This window comes from Cebidichthys violaceus, unplaced genomic scaffold, assembly GCF_023349555.1.
Source record: "Cebidichthys violaceus isolate CVI_PGR_0920_01 unplaced genomic scaffold, fCebVio1.0.p SCAF_2, whole genome shotgun sequence".
Lineage (NCBI taxonomy): Eukaryota > Metazoa > Chordata > Actinopteri > Perciformes > Stichaeidae > Cebidichthys > Cebidichthys violaceus.
In genome coordinates, this window is record NW_027176372.1 from 16391977 (window position 1) to 16410544 (window position 18568).

An 18568-nucleotide genomic window follows, 5' to 3' on the forward strand; every position below is an offset into this window, starting at 1 on the left:
CAGATGCAAAGGCTTCTGTCTGAACAAGTTGCAGCCAGAGAGAGAATATCAGAATGCTCTGGGAAAGAAAAGAATCAGCTCACCTTACAGAACAAAGCTGAGGCCAGGGAAACTTCTCCAGCTATTTTTGGGTGAGCATCCGTGTAGCCGGTATGACACAGCAGGGTATTCCCAGAACAGGCCTGTATTGGCCAGGCTGACCACTACAGGGAGGAGAATAGTGCAAATCATGACTTATCATAGTACTTTGATCCAGTATCTCTAGAGACAGAGACACTGGAACACAGAATGGTGTGGTGATACAGTATTTGTGGCAGTGACAGAAGGGTCCGAACAGAAAGAGAGGACACAAATGAGAAAACAGCATAAGGCATCGACTGTTCTCCTTCTCTCTCCCTCTCTCCCTCTCACTCACTCACTCACTCACTCACTCACTCACACTCACACACACACACACACACACACACTTTTATGTAAGAGACCATGTATAACACTGGCAATCAATGCTGGAAAATGTCTCAGGAAACCCATGGAAAAATCCTGGACTGCTTCTGTCACAATAACTAAACGGTGTTATTCATTCTGTCTTTTGGCAATAAAATGACACTTTCACTGCAACGTGCTGAAACTATCTGGTATTTTACTGCACAATGTGTTTACATATGAGAGAGACAGAGAGAGAGAGAGACAGAGAGAGAGAGAGAGAGAGAGAGAGAGAGAGAGAGAGAGAGAGAGAGAGAGAGAGAGAGAGAGAGAGGGAAGGGGGGGATTCACTTCGGCAGGAACACAACGGAGCTGGAAATTTCACATCAACAGAAGATGCACACACTTTCAGAATGAGTCAGTCATATCATTAAATTACTTAAGAATTTTTTAATAGTTCTGTGTAGCAAACAGAATGACTATGTGCATTATTCTGTATACATAGAGTAACAACAAAAAAAAGAATCGTCTCCATTCAAATACAATAAAATAATCAAGTGTAAAAAATTAACATAGAAAACATCTCTTAATAAAAATTAATGAACAAAAGGAATGACTCGGATTAGAAAACAAATATTCCAGTGATGTTCCGATATAAATCGTTCTTTCCTTAACGTTGAAAACGTTCAGTATCTGTTACACACAATCACCTGGCATCGTCCACCTTAATTATTCTGTGTTACTGGATTCAAATGTAGCACCAGCACTTGATCGAGTCAAGGATCTGCACTGTACTTTAATAACCTTATTTCGTTTTATGTTTGATAATTGTTTCATAAAGATTTTCCTCAATCAGGGGCAAAATGAAGCCCTGACCTTGAACCAGCAGGTTGATAAACCCAGTAGTTCCTACATCATGATGCCGACTGGGCATCAGGGCTGGAGTGAGCGCAGTATAGTATCATGTTTGCATAGTTATAAATATTGCATGGAGCAGCTGACATCACCTCTCCGGATTCTCGTCAGATATTACGCCACAACATCATGGCAACATGTATGCCGATGGCTACTGAATACAAATAAGAGCAAGGCCAGACATTCAGCAACTACTGCAGCCGTTCAGTGGGAGGGAAAGTGGGTGAACAACACAAACACACATTGTTGTCTCAGCAGTTTTTGGGCAGTTTTCCAGTGTGCTTTATCTTCAGCAGAAAGACCACAACGCTGCTTATGAACCCTAAGATTTGTGACATCATGCTCGGTACCGTACAGTAATTACAGATGGCAACACACGCATGCACTCAAACCTAAAAGCACAAACACATGTAGGAAGTCGAGTGTGCACATAAAACTAAATATAGGTGACATAGTTCACTCACTCATTCTAACGCAAAAAAGCACACAGGCATGTAAAGGCTAGCATATTAAATGGAAACAAAAAAAATGGTTTAACCGACTGTGGAAGAGCTTTCTTCTCCAATCTATCTCTACTTCCCTCTGGGGTTTGAGGAATGTTCATGTGAATGGATGTAAGCACGTTTTCTTCATAAAACTGTTGTGGGCACATGTGGTAGCTTAGACAAGTGTGTGTAAATGATCTCCATTTTTATGTTAAATCTATTTTACGCATGCATATCAGTGAACAAAATCCCTTCTCAGTCAAAAATAAATCAAAGCACACAGAAACACCCAGGTGATGACTGACAGCAGCCCAGTGTGAATGTGACCGGAAGAAACCGGGGAGGGAAATGACAAGACTGGATTTGTATTGGTTGGCACTTTTTTCAAATCACACAGCAAAAGTGATTAACATTTACAAACAGTAACATACAGTAGATCAGACAAATACAAAGCAATATGTTTCAGACGATAAAAAAACAAAAAAAACAATGTGGAAAAGCGTAATGTGGTCTTGTCCTGGTACATCCAGAGAAAACTTGAACCTGCAGGATTTGCCAAATTCCAGACATTTCCAGTCTAAATTTGGTATTTGGAAAATAACCACAAAGAAGGGTGGATCCCTCCTGAGGAAGTCTTTGGAATCGCTGAAGTTGGCCTTTGTCGAATGACAGGTGAATAAAGTGAGAAAGAAAGACAAAAATACATGAACAGATATGTGCACACGCTGAAGAAAGCAATTCAATCTTTTTGACAATGGCAAAGATCCAAAGGTTGAGGTGTGAGCCCTGCCCTCCTCCTCCTCCTCTGCCACTCCCTGAAGTCAATGCAACCCTTACAGATGGTCCCGTTAAGACAAGGCTCGACCTCTGAGAAACACGGGGCTGTTGTCCGTGAGCTAATCTCAGATTGATATTGGCCCCTGGAATGGCTACGAAATACATCTGTGTTCGGAGTTAAAATCTTTCCGCCCCGTCTGCCTAATGGGACCGAGAGGGAGTAGCTTCCAGTAACTCCTCCAATGACTCCGCTCCTTCTACTTTAGGCTCCTCCTTCTCCTCTGACTTCTTCTTCTTGGCGGGCGTTTTGCTGGATGAGGGCGTCTCTTCCTGCATCAGCTCTTTGGCCAGGATGTTGGTCACTGCATTACCAGCTCGTCGGTGGTTGGCTGAGAAAGACAAATACAGAGTTAGTGAGATAACGATGATATTAAGAAGTCATGTTTATATTAGATCAAGTCCATACAGATATGTCAGCGCATGCCATGACGTGACATATCTGACGTTTGTGCAAACAAAACAAAACAAAAAAGTCAGTTAGCCAAACAACACCACATCGACAGACAGGTACTTAACACTTCCACTGACTGAACACACATTCACAAGTATGTGCCTCCAAGAACACCAAAGACACGTGTTTTTAATGATGAAACACAACAGAGATGCTCCATTTCTTTCCAACATACTGATACATGCATTACCATGACACACAAACGGCTTAATGGTACGGCTGTGTGTGTGTGTGTGTGTGTGTGTGTGTGTGTGTGTGTGTGTATTAATGCGACATCTGGAGCAAACTCACTGCTAATGTCAGCTTAGCCTCAACTTGATCTTAAAGTGTGGAAAATGAGTAAAAGAGGAAAGACACCCAACTTTTAGATGAAGAGGAAGTGGGACTGATGGAAGGAATGTTTAAACGCTCAGAAGGAAGCGGTAGGACGAAGGGTGAGACGCCATGAAGAGCAGAGTGATTCATCCTGTGGGAAGATTACGGAGGTTGGGATGAATGAAAATGAGACGGACATGGATGGAGAAATTGAGGAAAAAGGAGGAATGAGCTGGAAGGAAGTAGTAGAATAGATCACAGACAAATAGTGGATGCAGTGAGGAAAGATAAGAGATGCACAGGGTGGCACTGAGTCACAGTGAGTGTGACGGATTGTGCCCCGAGGATGCTGCTGCTTTTATTCTTCTACCTGCTTACTCTGTTATTTCCGCCTCCTCCCACACACACACACACACACACACACACACACACACACACACACACACACACACACACACACAAGCCTTGCTCTTAACTCTCATTCCTCTCCATCCTTTTCATTTTCCTGCGTGGGAGGAGCGCTGTGCAGCAGCGGCCATTTTGAATTATATAGGTCAGTGGGAGATTGTGTTTTGGTGTTTGGCTGTTATGTTATGCCTGGTCTGGTGTATGTTCACAACTCAGACAGAGGCTATGAACATAGGTACAGGACACACACACATTGATGTTACTGTTCCTACTGATGGGAAAATGAAAGATCAATCCAACAAGGTCATGATGCAAACCAATAGCAATACACATGCAAATGAACCATGGAACACAAACAACAAACCAATATTTGACACATGGTTCTGACGGAGGGAGAACAACAACACACACAAACAAAAGTTACCGAACAGGTCTCCAGAACTAGCTGTGACAAAGACACAATGGAGTCTGGGAAGAAGGAGGAGAAGAAGGATTTAGAGACTTAGAGCCAAGTTCACAGTTTGTCTTCTCTAGATGTGAAACTCAGCTGGACTGATGAGCACAGACAGCTGGAATGTCAAATTAACATTTCACACACACACACACACAGTTTCCTTGGAGATTCTCTTGCTCACTCTCAAATAGGTCCTCCATATCTATTTTTGTACCTTTCCCAAACCTCTTCTCCCTTACTCATAAACGAACTAATTAGAAATTATGCAAATGACCCAAAAAACAGAGAGAAAGAGTGTGCGTCAGTGTGGGTGTTATTCTATGTGTATGTGTGCCATCCAACCCGCAGAGAAAAGCTCTTCAAAGGCTGTCAACCCAGCTCCTCTCCTCCCTCATCCTTGAGAGAGGGAGAGGGAGAGAGAGAGAGAGAGAGAGAGAGAGGGGGGGGGGGGGGGGGGGGGGGAATCAGAGGGCTGTAGCATTGGATGCAGCATGGGTAAAATTTAGACAGAAACCTGCAGATTAAAGTAAAGACAGGAACATGTGCAGTGAGGATGTGCACATTTTTTAAGCCTCAGAAGCAAATACATCACCTGACAGACAGGTTTCACTGAGCATATCAAGTTAATTTAAATATCACATTACAAATATAATATAAAAAAATAGGCAAACTAGTTTTCATAAGCAGCCGGGCACTTTAGTTTTTAGTTAATGTTGCTCCAAGAGGCGTTAACAGAGCTTTGTTGGGGACCAATAACAAAATATTAAACATCACCAGTTAGCCTTTAAGGGATCGCTTCAGAGTCGATCAGAGCCTAAAATTGCCACGTACCATTCAGTGGAAACTACATGGAATGACCTTGCAGCTTTCAGATGAGACTAACAAGTCAGAATTGTCACTACCAGTCACATTGAACTCAGTCGTTCAAAAACTCACGCGGCTCTGAAAGGAGCCGTCTAAAGCCTTTGTTTATTGTTTTAATCCATCTCTTGCAAGCCTCTCAACATTGTGAACGTGCAGAAGAGAAATCGCTTTATACCCCTTGAACACGTGGCGCTACAAACATAGGAAACACTCAGCATGTGTATCCAGAAACTAGCTGTGATGTTGACTCAATGATCCATGCACTTCTTGGCATGGAGCCTGTTGTGTGCAGCGGTAGGAAATGAGACGTCGGGACTCACAACAAAGACTGTTTACTGGTGAACGAACGAGTTTGCACATTGAGGGGTCGATCAGGGGCACAAAGAGTAAAGTGAAAAGATCATCTGTAACACATTACACTGCGGGAGACTAAATGAATGGCTGCCGGATGAGGGAAGGAGCTCTTTGTTGTACAATGCCGACCTTATGAGGGGAAAATAAAGAACCGGGGAGATGAGCGAGGAGAGAATTTACAGTAAATCAAGTGCAGGTCAGCTTGAGATCAGAAGCTCATAAGAACTATCTCAGAGGCCTTGTGAAGGCATACAAAGTATATGATCACATGACACAATGGTAACAGTGCCATTACCGGCATGGTGGTGTATTTGCAGATGTAGGCTGGACCTCCATCAGTGTCTCCAGCTAAGCGGGGGCTCACACCGCCCTCCTCAGGCCATGCTGCGTAACACACCGCTGCTCCACACTAGAGGACTGTGGGAAACAGTGACGTCATCTGGAACCACTGCTGGCTTGTGTCTGGTGTTAGTGTTGATGTGCACGCATGCCTTTCATGTCCCCCAATGGGCTCAACTGGTGCATATATGTGTGGCTTGCTGGCATGTATTGTCTCAGTGGGTGTTTAGTATGCATCACCACTGCTTCAGTAACGACTTGATTGATGAGCGCTCTCGTATTGGTCTGAATTATCTCCTGTGTGTGTGTGTGTGTGTGTGTGTGTGTTTGTGTGAACATCTGTGACAGTACAGATCTCTATAGGAGGCTTTTTTTTGTTTTGTTGTAGGAGCAGATCGTCTGCAGAGCCAGCGTGTGCCTCTTTTGTTCCCCTTTATCTCCGTCTCTCTGTTGTGATTGGTGCTTTGTCAACTAGTTGCTACTGCGATTGGTTGCTCTGGCAGAGGGTCGTGACCCAGCAGATGGGTCTATAGTGAGTGTTTAGACACGCCATTCCTCTACACACGAGTGCCCTTATATTGCTTTCAACACATACACACACACACAAATTAGGCTGATGTAGCCAACCTGACAAGTCTGTATTCATACAAAAAGGCCAGAGACAGATAACTTACAATCTCAAGCAGAGAGCCACAGTGTGATGGTGTTTGAAAAACTACGCAAGGCCGTCTGTCCTCTGGAATGTAACGTCTGCTTGGGCGCATGTATCGGTACGCAAACCTCCATGTGTCTTTGTATTGGCATGCAAGCATCTGGTGTGTGTGTTTTGTCTGTATGTATTTAAAGGGAGGGGGGGGGTAGACAGCTGAGGATACCCCATGCAGTCCTCTCATTCAACACAACCAGCACAAAGACACACACACAGTGAGCTGAGGTACAGGTCAAAGGTGAGGAGCTATATAGCCTCCGCAGCCTCGTGGCTTTCCATTCAGTCACAATTGGGTGACACAATAAGCATGAGCACACACTCAATGGGCCCTTTAGCACAACGTTGGTGACGTTTACGGTCGCCACAGCTGTGAGGAGAGGAAGGGAAGGAAGGGACACACGGCGTGGAATGAAGACCCTTAGGTGCACAATAGTGGTCACACAGAACACAAAAACAATCAAATAAAAAAATATATATAACTATAATAAAATAAATATTGTTGCCACATTAGGCCACCTTACAAAGCTGTCCTCAAAAGCGTTTAAAAGCCATACAAAGACCATCGTGTACCCTTTAAAAAAAGAAGGCAGAAAGTCAGGCGACTGAAAGATTTTATCCTTGGGAAACACATACATATATATACATACATATATATATATATATATATATACGTATATATATATACATATATATATATATATATATACGTGTATATATATATATATATATACGTATATATATACATATATATATATATATACGTATATATATATATATATATATATATATATATATATATATATATATACGTATATATATATATATATATATATATATATACGTATATATATACGTATATATATATATATACGTATATATATATATATATATATACGTATATATATATATATATATATATATATATATATATATATACGTATATATATACATACATATATATATACATATATATATATAGTAAAGCTTCACTGGTGGCTGATATAAGTAAAAACATTTTCACATTTGGGGGACTCTTATGTAAAGCTTTATTAAATGTAATATTAATACCCCAGATGTATTATCATGTCTTTGTGAAAACTATCAATACTACAGTTACGTTAAATGCAGACCTAATGAGCCTCAGCACCTGTTTCTAATGCATCAAGGCGATTGATTATGTTGGGATATCAGGCAACTGATTTTAATGTGTGGCTTCATTGTGACGTTGCAAAGAGAAGCCACGACCCCTCCACCACTGCTTTGCTTATTCATAGATCATTCAAGCGGGTGAACCTTTGCTTCGTGTCTGCACACTCAGTACGTGACATCTGATCAGTGATGCCATGAACACAAGAGTACAAATCAATTGTATTTTAGCTGCATGGAAAAGTAATTACAGAGAGATTAGATGAGCAACTGGTTCAACTGGCCTCAGGGCCAGTGACATATTATATCTACCAAACAGTGAGGGAGGAAGGGAGAGATGAGGAAACAGCTCGCCACAATGACGCCACATTTATAAAATATTTCAGCTTCAAATGTATCTGCCTGTAATCTCTATTATTATTTTGGTAGAGCTGTGGCTCCTTTGATATTGTGTTTTGTCTTTTAATGACAGAACAGAAAAAAATTAAGTCAGATTTTCTGTCATATCTACATATCTTTTCTGCTCTGCATGCAGAAAATTGTATAGATGTATTACAGATTATGGAACACTCATCTATATGTAAACACATAGATGAGTGTTCTGCTCAAACAGGCTAACTGTGGCTCCAGAGTCAGGATGTGCCTCCTCCTACTTCATTAAATTAAGACCTCTGACTCAACCAACCAGTCACAGACACACTCCTATTGTGTGGGTGAAGGACTTCCGGGGAGTACAAAGCAACGTGGGTAACTGGAAAGGAGTGGCCTTTAAACATATTTAAAGAAAATATAAAACTCCTAGCAAAGCTGAGATTGCCCAAAAACCACAGCAGGCCTTCACAGCCTCCACATCAGCCATGGAAAACCCTGAACTTTGGAAAAAGAAAACTAAAATGACAAGACCGAGGAGGAAAAAAAAAAAAAGGAGACAGGGAGGAGGCACTGAGCAGAGATGTGATACATACAGCCACTTATATTTTCCTTCTCTTTTCTACCACAGATAAGCATACAGAGGGAGGAAAGGTTCTCTCCCACTTACTCTCTCTGGAACGCACATTAAGGTATTTCCTGTTAGGAGTGTGAGGTGGCCAAACAGTATTATGGGTGACTGAGTGAGCCCTCGAGCGGGCCTCATTTTCTCTCGTACAGAGCTCCTTTCCCCAGCTCCCGCTTCTCCCACCAGCTCCTCTTCTAACTGTTTTCTCTGTCAGTTTAGTGGTGACGACCCCGAGCAGTGTGTGACTAAAGAAAGTTTGCAGCGCATAGCGATATTCTCAGTGTGACTTAGTGGAGCACTTGTTACAACCCCTGTTTAATTGTTATGGACATAACTGCTAACAGGCTATATAAATGCACTCAGTGACTGAAATAAATAAAGATGAAAGAAAGAACGAGTGCAGTCAACCCTCCGGCTCTGTGCTATTCCACTCCGGAGCTCTGTTTCACATCTGGCTTCTATTGAAGGAGGTATTGGGTTGCACTCACTCTTCAGCCTCTGTTATGTGTGAATACCAAACCCACACATGAATGCATGTGAAAACACACACACACACACACACACACACACACACACACACACACACACACACACACACACACACACACACACACACACACACACACACACACACACACACACAGAGTTAATGGGCACTTTACAACTCACATGGTTACACACGAGTTTCCGAACACAAGGCATCATATTACAAGTTACTATCCTAAAAGCTCACACTGCCTCATGTTCATACTAAGTCTGGATCGGCCGGTGGGACAGCCGGCAGAATGAGTAGCTAACCATATTACTGCGCCGTCGCTTACAGACTGAACACGTGGCCTGAATGATAATCAACCCAGACTGTGCTCAGGAACATGTGCTCATATACAGGACATGGACTTCTGGCCGGGCCAGTAATGACAAAAACATAGCTCCAATTTTTTGGGATCACACTTGTGTAAGTTGCATATTGGACCATGACTGGCTACCCCACTAGTTCTCATACATACATGTCGTAAAGTCAGATTCATGTTAAGCACAGACATTTTCCCTCTTCAGCAAATTCATTTCTAGAGTTTAACTCTAAGTAAAAATGGGCAAAACCCATTTTGAGTAGAGAGGGGCATTAACAATTTGTATTTTCTTTATATTTTAGCCTGTTCAAGCACTGATTCCACTTCCTTAAAGTGTGTACCCACACTCTGGTTCATCCTCCTTTGCTCTACATTCATATTCCTCTTATAATGTCCTATTCCACAGCCACACCCTCGCCAGTTGTTCCTCTCTTAAGTATCTTCCTGCCCACACCCACGCCTCCCTCTTCTGTTGTTGTGCCAGCCATTGGTGGACTTGCATTTGTAACCATGGCCACAGAATACTATCACAACCCGAAGTCTCTGAGCCGTGCAACAGATGGAGCAGAGACACAAACAAATCTGTTGTGTGTTGACAGAAACAGAGAGACAGAGAGGAAGCAGGAACGAATGAGTCTCATATGCTCCACGTGTTTCTCTGTACAATGTGTAAGTGTGTGTGAAGGGAAACAGAACTCTGTAAATCAGGTAGGACATGACGTTCTGGAACACCTGCATGTTCTGTGAAGATGAACTTCTTGTGTACGAGTACCTGCTTGCCGTGGTCCTCTCTTTCTCCTGAAAGCAGCGCCGGACTGCAGCGCCTCCAGCAGGCCATCCATGATACCAGTTTCATCCCCCTCTGTAAACATAGCATCAACAACATCAGCAATGCATCAACAAACCCTGGAACAAACCCATATGTGGAGACACATTTCAACTTGTATTCATGTCACACACACACACACACACACACACACACACACACACACACACACACACACACACACACTACTCCATTATCAGAACCATGTTTTTTTTAAATCAATACAACCCTGACATACACGCTAATCTTCTTTTGGTGGTTTTTCTAAACCCTCTACCTATCGCTGTTTCTCATAGACACGCCAACACACACACACACACACACACACACACACACACACACACACACACACACACACACACACACACACACACACACACACACACACACACACACACACACACACACACACACACACACACACACGTGGGCAGCGATGTTATTTACCAGCCACGTGGCCACGTTGGCAAATTAGCTACATTAACCCAGATAAGCAGTGACCCAGTTCAGCTACTGTCTCTGCTAGGAGCTACATGCTGCACTTTCTGGAAGGTAACCTCTATAAACACACAAACACAGCCTTACTGGAAAGACACACCCACTGAGACCAAACTTGCTCATGAACATTCAAATAATTGTGGCTGACGGTTAAAAGGGTGCCGACTGGAAATGAACCTTGTATCAGTGTATGTGTACAGGTACAGTTTGTACGGGTGGTTTCGTTGCTTGTTTACATGCACATTGTTTATCTGGGGGTCTTAAATCAGAGATCATGTTTTGTGTGAAGCTCGTTCTGTGGGCAGGATTCAGTGGCTCATCTCAGCGCTCAGGCAGATGGTTCTAATTATTTCAGTCGGAACCTGAATAGAGACAGAGGGGTCTAAAAAGGGGCCAGCGAGGTGGGGTTAAAGGTTTATGTCGTCACCTCCCCAACCCCCAAACACAAACATCTCTTCTGCTCACACACACACATGCACACGCACACACACACACACACACACACACACTATATCTAATCCTGCAGTAAGCCATGAAGCAGATGGTCTGTGGTCTCGCCTGTCACGTCAGAGAAAGTCTCCCTCACACACTCCACAGGACTTCCACGGCTCACATACACCCCTCAATGTCCGTGTCCTGGAACTACACAGATAGTTCAGAATGATGTTTTTTTTCTCCTTCCGGGGAAACACATCTGGCCCATTTCCACTCACTCTAATCACATGGTTGGCTTAAACGAGTGGTGGAAGACATACAAAGCTATTTGTGACTGTACTGGAGGCGATGGAGGGACCACACAATGACCTGGTTGTGTTTAAAACAGGCTGAGTGAACTCCCGACTGAAGCTAGAATGCCCGAGGGTCGGTGCACTGTACAGCATTAGACATACAGCTCTTTGGTGTTTTAGTGTGAGCGTGGCCAGGGGCAACACTGTTTCATAAAGCCACATACAAGTCTTCATTTCACAGGGAAGCTTTACAATGTTCGGTTTGTTAGCGGTTATAAATAGGGCTAATAATGGGGGGGAAACACACTTGTTGGGTTCAATCACTTGTTGGTAATCATGTGCTCTTGTAGTCACATGATTCTTCTGTGGAACAGGTATCTGGCTAATGGTGCTATTATTGAGAATCAATACAAATCAATATTGAAATGGCCTCAAAAACTATGGTGGCAAAGTCAGAGTCAGTACAACAATGCCATGGATTATGAGCAACACACACACACACACACACACACACACACACACACACACACACACACACACACACACACACACACACACACACACACACACTGCATGATACAAACAGCAAAGTATTGCCTGAACCAAGTAAGAACATAAGACGGATTAATTAGCATAATAGTATTAGATCATGAGCTCTTAAACATGTCTCTTTGGTCCTGGTCTACATTGAATGCACACACACACATTGGCAGATTCTATTTGGCATGCACACACACACACCTACACACACCCCTACACACACACACTATCTTGTGTGGAGCAGTAGCACCCCTAATGGACGTTCACACAATAACAGACGAGGACATGAACAGAAACATTTACAGAGAGGAGAGGCGTTACAACAAACACAAAGAAAAAGAGAGAAAAGGAAAAAGAGTACGGGAAGGAAAAAAAGTGTTCAAGTGGGTTGGAGACAGAATTTGGATATTCCTAATGCGCCATGATCGTGGCCCTCTTTCACAGTGGCCTGCAGTGAGGCAGGTTACCCAGGCTTATCCCCTCCGTCACCATGTGCTTCTCTCCTCCACTCCTTACCTCCATTTCTAGAAGACAACAACACAGTCTAATCCTCAAGAGAGCATATGCTGCCCTACTACTCTCTTCCCCTCCCCCACACTACTCTCTCACTCGCTCTCTGTGTAGAGCACGAGCACTCCTAGTGGCAGTTCCCATACCAGCATCTGTGTGGGTGTGTTAGTCTTTGCCATGTACATAAAAGCACACATTGTTTTTACAGACGGTACTGACACCTAGCTGTGGAAATGAGAAAAGGTTAGTGGCTCAGTAGTCTGGCATGTTTCCAAATATGAGTGTATGACAGCCAGGGATCTTTTAGTAGTAGTAGATAGTATTTATCAGATCAAGAGAGCCAAATAAAGCCAAGTAAAAACAATGATTTGATGGTCAACATGTTAAATAAGCATATTCACAATAACTACCATTACATGCGCAGCACATGTGCTTAACTGAGGCCGCACCGAATGAGCGCCTGTCTGTCTGACTCGCATAGGAATGACAAGGCCACAAAGTGCAAACACACACTGACCTTCCAGGGTTTAACCAACAACTGGTATATTATGTCTACAAAGGGACAGAAAGTGATAAAGAGTAGCATTCAGAAAGAACAACATTCATGAGATAGTGAGGGTGAGAGAGTGAGAGTTGAAGGGTGGGGAATTGAAATAACAAAAAAAAAAAAAGGGAACAAAGACGATGTGAGCATGTGAAAGTATAGCTGCTGAAAACAACCTTTGTGTGACAGCCATCCAGAATGATGGTTATAAACAAATACAGAACAAAGACCAGGTGTGTGTATGCCGGGTTTGAGTGTGGTTGAATGTAAATAGGGGGTGTTGAATGACTCTGGGCTACAGGGGCAGTCAAATATGCCACCTGTATGTAAATAATCTCCATACACACAAGCACTCATCTTTGAAGCACTATTGTGTTCCATGCACGCATGCCTCTGGAGGCTGCGCATGAAATTTGACTACCTTACTTTCTACCACAAAATGTCTTCTCCATACTTTAAACACAGACACAAAGTATTCAGAGTGGAGCCTCGGTGCTCGCTGTGTCTTTAACTGCCCTTTAAATGAACGACGGGGGGAGGGAAAGGAAAAAAAAAAAAAAAAGAAGAAGAGGGAGTGGAGAAGCCAGCTGGAACATGGAGCACGAGGAGAAAGGCTAGAAAGACTTTTTGTGAAAGAGGTTTACAAAGCTGACACACAAATACACATTCTAAAAACACACAAACACTTCTCCAACACATAGGCAAAGCAAAACAGAAACAAACTAGTAGCAACTAGTGGTCATTTTGTGACACACACACACACACACGCGCATACACAAACACACAGGGTGCACTGAGGCTGCAGCACATTTTGAGTGTGGAGTCCCAGGAGAACATGACTGGAGCCAGAGAGAGGAGGAATGTACTGAAACTAGGTCACAGTCTGAGAGAAGGGGAAAAAGTGCCTGTGCATAAATGTGTGTCTGCAAGGCAGGATTTTAGTGTTAACTCTGTGTGTGTGTGTGTGTGTGTGTGTGTGTGTGTCTGTGTGTGTGTGTGTGTCTGTGTTACAAAGCACAATATGCTGCTAGCATTTTCTAAGTATAACAGCTCATAGAAGAGTGGAAATATGTTGTTGGTGATAAAGAGATTTAGGCTTTCAAACAGTTCTCTTTTATGGAAGAAAATCCCCCGTTCACCAGAGGAGTGAAAAGAGGTCAGGCGGTTCCTTATATACATCCTCCTTGTCCTTACTTTCTGTGGAGATTATTGTTACTTGCTTACTTAAAAACACAGGTCATCAGCATTAGATTAACTCTGGTCTATAAATACTGATGGGTTGCTCTTTCTCACACACACACACACACACACACACACACACACACACACACACACACACACACACACACACACACACACACACACACACACACACACACACACACACACACACACACACACACACACACACACACACACACACACACACACACACACACACAGATAATCCACAAAAACGTGGACTCTGACTGCCCCCAACTGGAATCTAAGGGAAATACAAACAGAGAGATGCGGAGTGTTTCTCTTGCTTTCAGTCACACACGCAGGTAAACAGATATGATCCAGCAATGGTGACCTGCGTTGATGTCAAGGTGCTGGTTCTTCTTGAGCTTCTCCTCCTTCTCCTTCTCTGCCTTTTCCCTGGCCAGCTTGGCCCTCTTGATCTTCTCTTCAGCCTCCTTCCTTTTCTGATTCTCCTTTACTGCTTGCTGGTCGGGGAGCAAAGAGAGAAGGATGTCAGACAATGTATGTGTGCAAAATAAGTGTTTGGTGTGCATACGTTTGTGTGACAAGTACAAAAATAATTCTTAGCACAACATTCAAGAAGACACATGTATGATAGATGTGATGGATGTCTGTATGTATACATAACTTCAAAAGCAGTGGCTGGCAGTTATCCGCAGTAACTGGTAAAACACATTTACGGTTGATGTATAAACTGATAATAGAATGGAATCGCTCTCATTCATTATTATGTCAATACAGACAGGTGTGCTGCCTTTATTTCTCCTCCTGGTTTGACATTTCACTGTCATGCATCCCTCTTTCATCTACTTATTTGTTTTTGACTCCACTTGTGTGTGTGTGTGTGTGTGTGTGTGTGTCTGTCTTTGTACTGTATGTATAGGGGTTGATTTGTGGGTGGTGTCAGTAAAGACTGAAAACCACACCATCAGTTCATTCACATGAATGAAAACACACCTGGAACATGTTTTTAAAGGTGTTGAGGTCTCCAAAGAATTCCTCTACGGAGATTTTTCTCGGGTTAAAGACAAAGTAGTCTCCCAGGTCGTTATAATGCTTCTCCATATTCTTATGCAGCATATCCAGCTTCTCAAACTGCTCATAGGCGGTACCCACAAAGCTGTGGAAACATTCTGTTAAGGAACATAGAACACATCTCTCTGTATCTGTAAGACGTAACCATCATGACTTATGATCATAAGATCTATTGTTTGACTGAATAAAGAGGATATCGACATCTTCTCCGCAAACATGTCCTTGTCATTTTGTGGAGGGGGGAAGGTTTCCAGATCTTTTTCCAGTTTCTTGATCTGACGGCCCATCGTCTCCAGGTTCTTCTGAAGTGTTTCTGCAGAAACTGCAGAAGAAACATTAATGATGCAGAGCACCTCCATACAGAGCTCATGATAGACTGTTGTGTTTTCATACTCGTATAACAATTACAGCACACTGGATCCATGAGATGGAGATTTATAGACGTCAATTAGATGCCCCATGTACCTCTGCTGGCCTTTTCAACATGGATGAGTTCGTCTGCAAAGCCCATGATCTCAGGATACTGCTCCTGGCACACATCAGCGAGGAAATGGAGCAGCGTCTGCTTCAGATCAGCTGATTTGGTGTCACGCAGCTGATTGGGAGAAGGATTGATTTAAAAATGGCACATTGAAAAGGCAATCAATCAAAAGTTATTATTGGCACTGGAACAGATTCTACTCTTGTTTTTGTGGAGTATGAGTATACATTTTACTTTTATCGGACCCCGTTTTATCTCATTTACTATATGTCAGCATTTCCACACTTGACCCCCAAGAAGTACACAAAGCGTAGAACTCCTTTCATTCAGTTTATATTCTGTGTTGTTTACTGTGTCTCCACCTCATTTTACCTTGCACAGGTATGATATGGAGAAGCCGAAGGCCTTTCCATTGCGGGAGCCAGCATTCATATAGTTCCCGACGAGGAGGATGATCTGTAGAAGCTTGGGGAAGGTCTGGCTTTTACTGAACTCCTCGCAGGCTGCTGTCACAGACACCACATCTGGCTTGATGTTGTTCAGCTGCTCCTCAAACTGCAGCTTGAACAGGATGGCCTGAAGCCGTGGCATCAGCCGCTTCACACCGGACATCTGGAGAGAGAGAAAAGAAGGAGCCATTCCTGGTATGTTTGCTGCCACATAGATTGTGTGTAGTTATGTGTAAGGGGGTTTCATTCATTACTCACATCCTTCACAGTTGAACAAAGCACTCTGTGTTTAACATCATGAGGATTTTCTGTGTCTAATATATTGACAACGGTACGACTATCTCAGTATTTCAACATTTCCCATGCGTCATTTTCCATTACGCTGATTACCCTGCTATGTTTGTGGTTGATCATGTACAAGTCAGCTGGGATTTCACACAATACTGATTTTATAAAAACTAAATTGTCTGTTTTGTGTGTTTTTCCATTTTCTCACCACTACTGCAAACTGCTCGGACTCAGCCAAGTCATCGTATTCCTCCTTCATCTCTCCCAGGACAGTCATCTGCTCTGCTTCTGGTAGTAGTTTAATTAGGTTCTGTGAGACAATGAAACATATACTGTACATGACTATCAGGATCTGGATGTGTCCCAACTATGCTTGCACAAACAGGCCCTCATATACCAACACTGGGTCAAGTTTGAGCTCCATACCTGAACCATGGACTCTGTGATGACCTTCTCATTAACCTGCAGCACGGCGTTCTTGATCTCCTCATACGGGACTCGGACTGATCCCAGGAAAATGGCTGTATAAGCAGACACAGTTAACAGCACTTAATACAATAAGGATTCAGTTGAACACACTTTATTGTTGTCATTTCAATGAATGTTATTAGGGAATGCATTTAAAGTCATTGGTGTGGGGCTATCAGGACTTACAAAGGTTCTGTGAGCACTTTGAGTCGAGAATCTTCAGCTCCTTCACCTTCTTCTTCTGCAGCAGCTTCTTTTCGTCTCCGTCACCTTGCTCCTTTTTGGCTGGAAGAGTGAATAAAGAAATGGGGCGGGTGGTGGTGACATTCAGAGAAGGACAGAAGAAAGAGAAGACTTTGTTAGAAAACACGTTTCTTAGTGACTTTATTTAAAAGTAATACTAGTACAGCTGGATATGAATAGAAATAATGTTGGAAAGAAGCATAGCGGGATCCAGTGGGTTCTGTAATGGAGAGAGAGGTGGATAAGAGGGATGGACAGAGGGCCTATGTGATGCTATGAAAACTGACAGACTTGGCAAGGCCTTCACTTTTTTCACTCCCTCCCAACTGTATGGTGTCATGGAGGTGTTAGGGTTATTGTATCACTGTCCTTGGGTTACAATGGAACTGCTATGCGAGGGCTGTAACACTGGAGGAAAGACACCCCTGGTGTGTGTGTGTGTGTCGGGTAAATACGGTCGGACGTTTGTCAGCTGTAAGGCATTCAAAGTTTGCAATCAGCCTACATACACGCATATACAGTACATCACACACACACACACACACACACACACACACACACACACACACTTGACAGAAACGAATAATTCGTTCTGACAAGGTCAGGATTGTGACTGTACGGATGTGTCAGTGTGTGAGGGTTAATGTGCGCTGGATGATAATTAGGAGTGAAAGATGAACAAGCACGTGGGTTCAACCAGCTGATAGCCCACTGTACACATCAGACCTGAGGTCAGCAGAGTACTGGAAGTCACAGTTGTTCACTTGCTTCTGACAATATTATCTAAGCACTCAAACTCCATCCATGTGAAGATGCAGGACAAATACTGTAGTCCATGATTAGACAATCAACAAAAAAATGTCATTGACAAAAGTTATGTAATATAACATAAATGTCTACAAAATATTATTTGGTAACAGGTTTACAAATGTGAGGAGTTTCTTTTAAAGGAAATTCCTATCCCTTAGTTCTCTCTGTATGGCTAACACTTTGATTAACAATGGAGGATCAATACCACCCACATCTTTCCAGTCTCTCCTCAGGTTTTGTTCTGTATGTGGCCTTCTTATCTTTGTTAGGACCAGACTAACAGGAACCAACAATCACCGTCTGGGAAACAGTCAGCAACAGTACAGTAAGTCGGTACAGCATGTTCGGTACGAGT

General features: G+C 42.9%; 1 protein-coding gene across 1 annotated transcript in view; it reads right to left on the reverse strand.

Annotated features, from left to right (window-relative positions):
- Positions 1-853: 853 nt before the first annotated feature.
- The window catches only part of LOC137875948 (protein diaphanous homolog 1-like), a 19162-nt gene continuing 1447 nt past the window's right edge, over positions 854-18568 (reverse strand). Inside the window, exons 2-11 of the mRNA XM_068715465.1 lie at positions 17347-17445; positions 17119-17213; positions 16901-17002; positions 16328-16567; positions 15940-16069; positions 15671-15796; positions 15397-15560; positions 14771-14903; positions 10321-10410; positions 854-2989 (exon numbers count right to left, since the gene is read on the reverse strand). Coding sequence (XP_068571566.1) covers positions 2802-2989; positions 10321-10410; positions 14771-14903; positions 15397-15560; positions 15671-15796; positions 15940-16069; positions 16328-16567; positions 16901-17002; positions 17119-17213; positions 17347-17445 — 1367 coding nt within the window. The 3' untranslated portion in view covers positions 854-2801. The remainder of the gene's footprint in view (positions 2990-10320; positions 10411-14770; positions 14904-15396; positions 15561-15670; positions 15797-15939; positions 16070-16327; positions 16568-16900; positions 17003-17118; positions 17214-17346; positions 17446-18568) is intronic.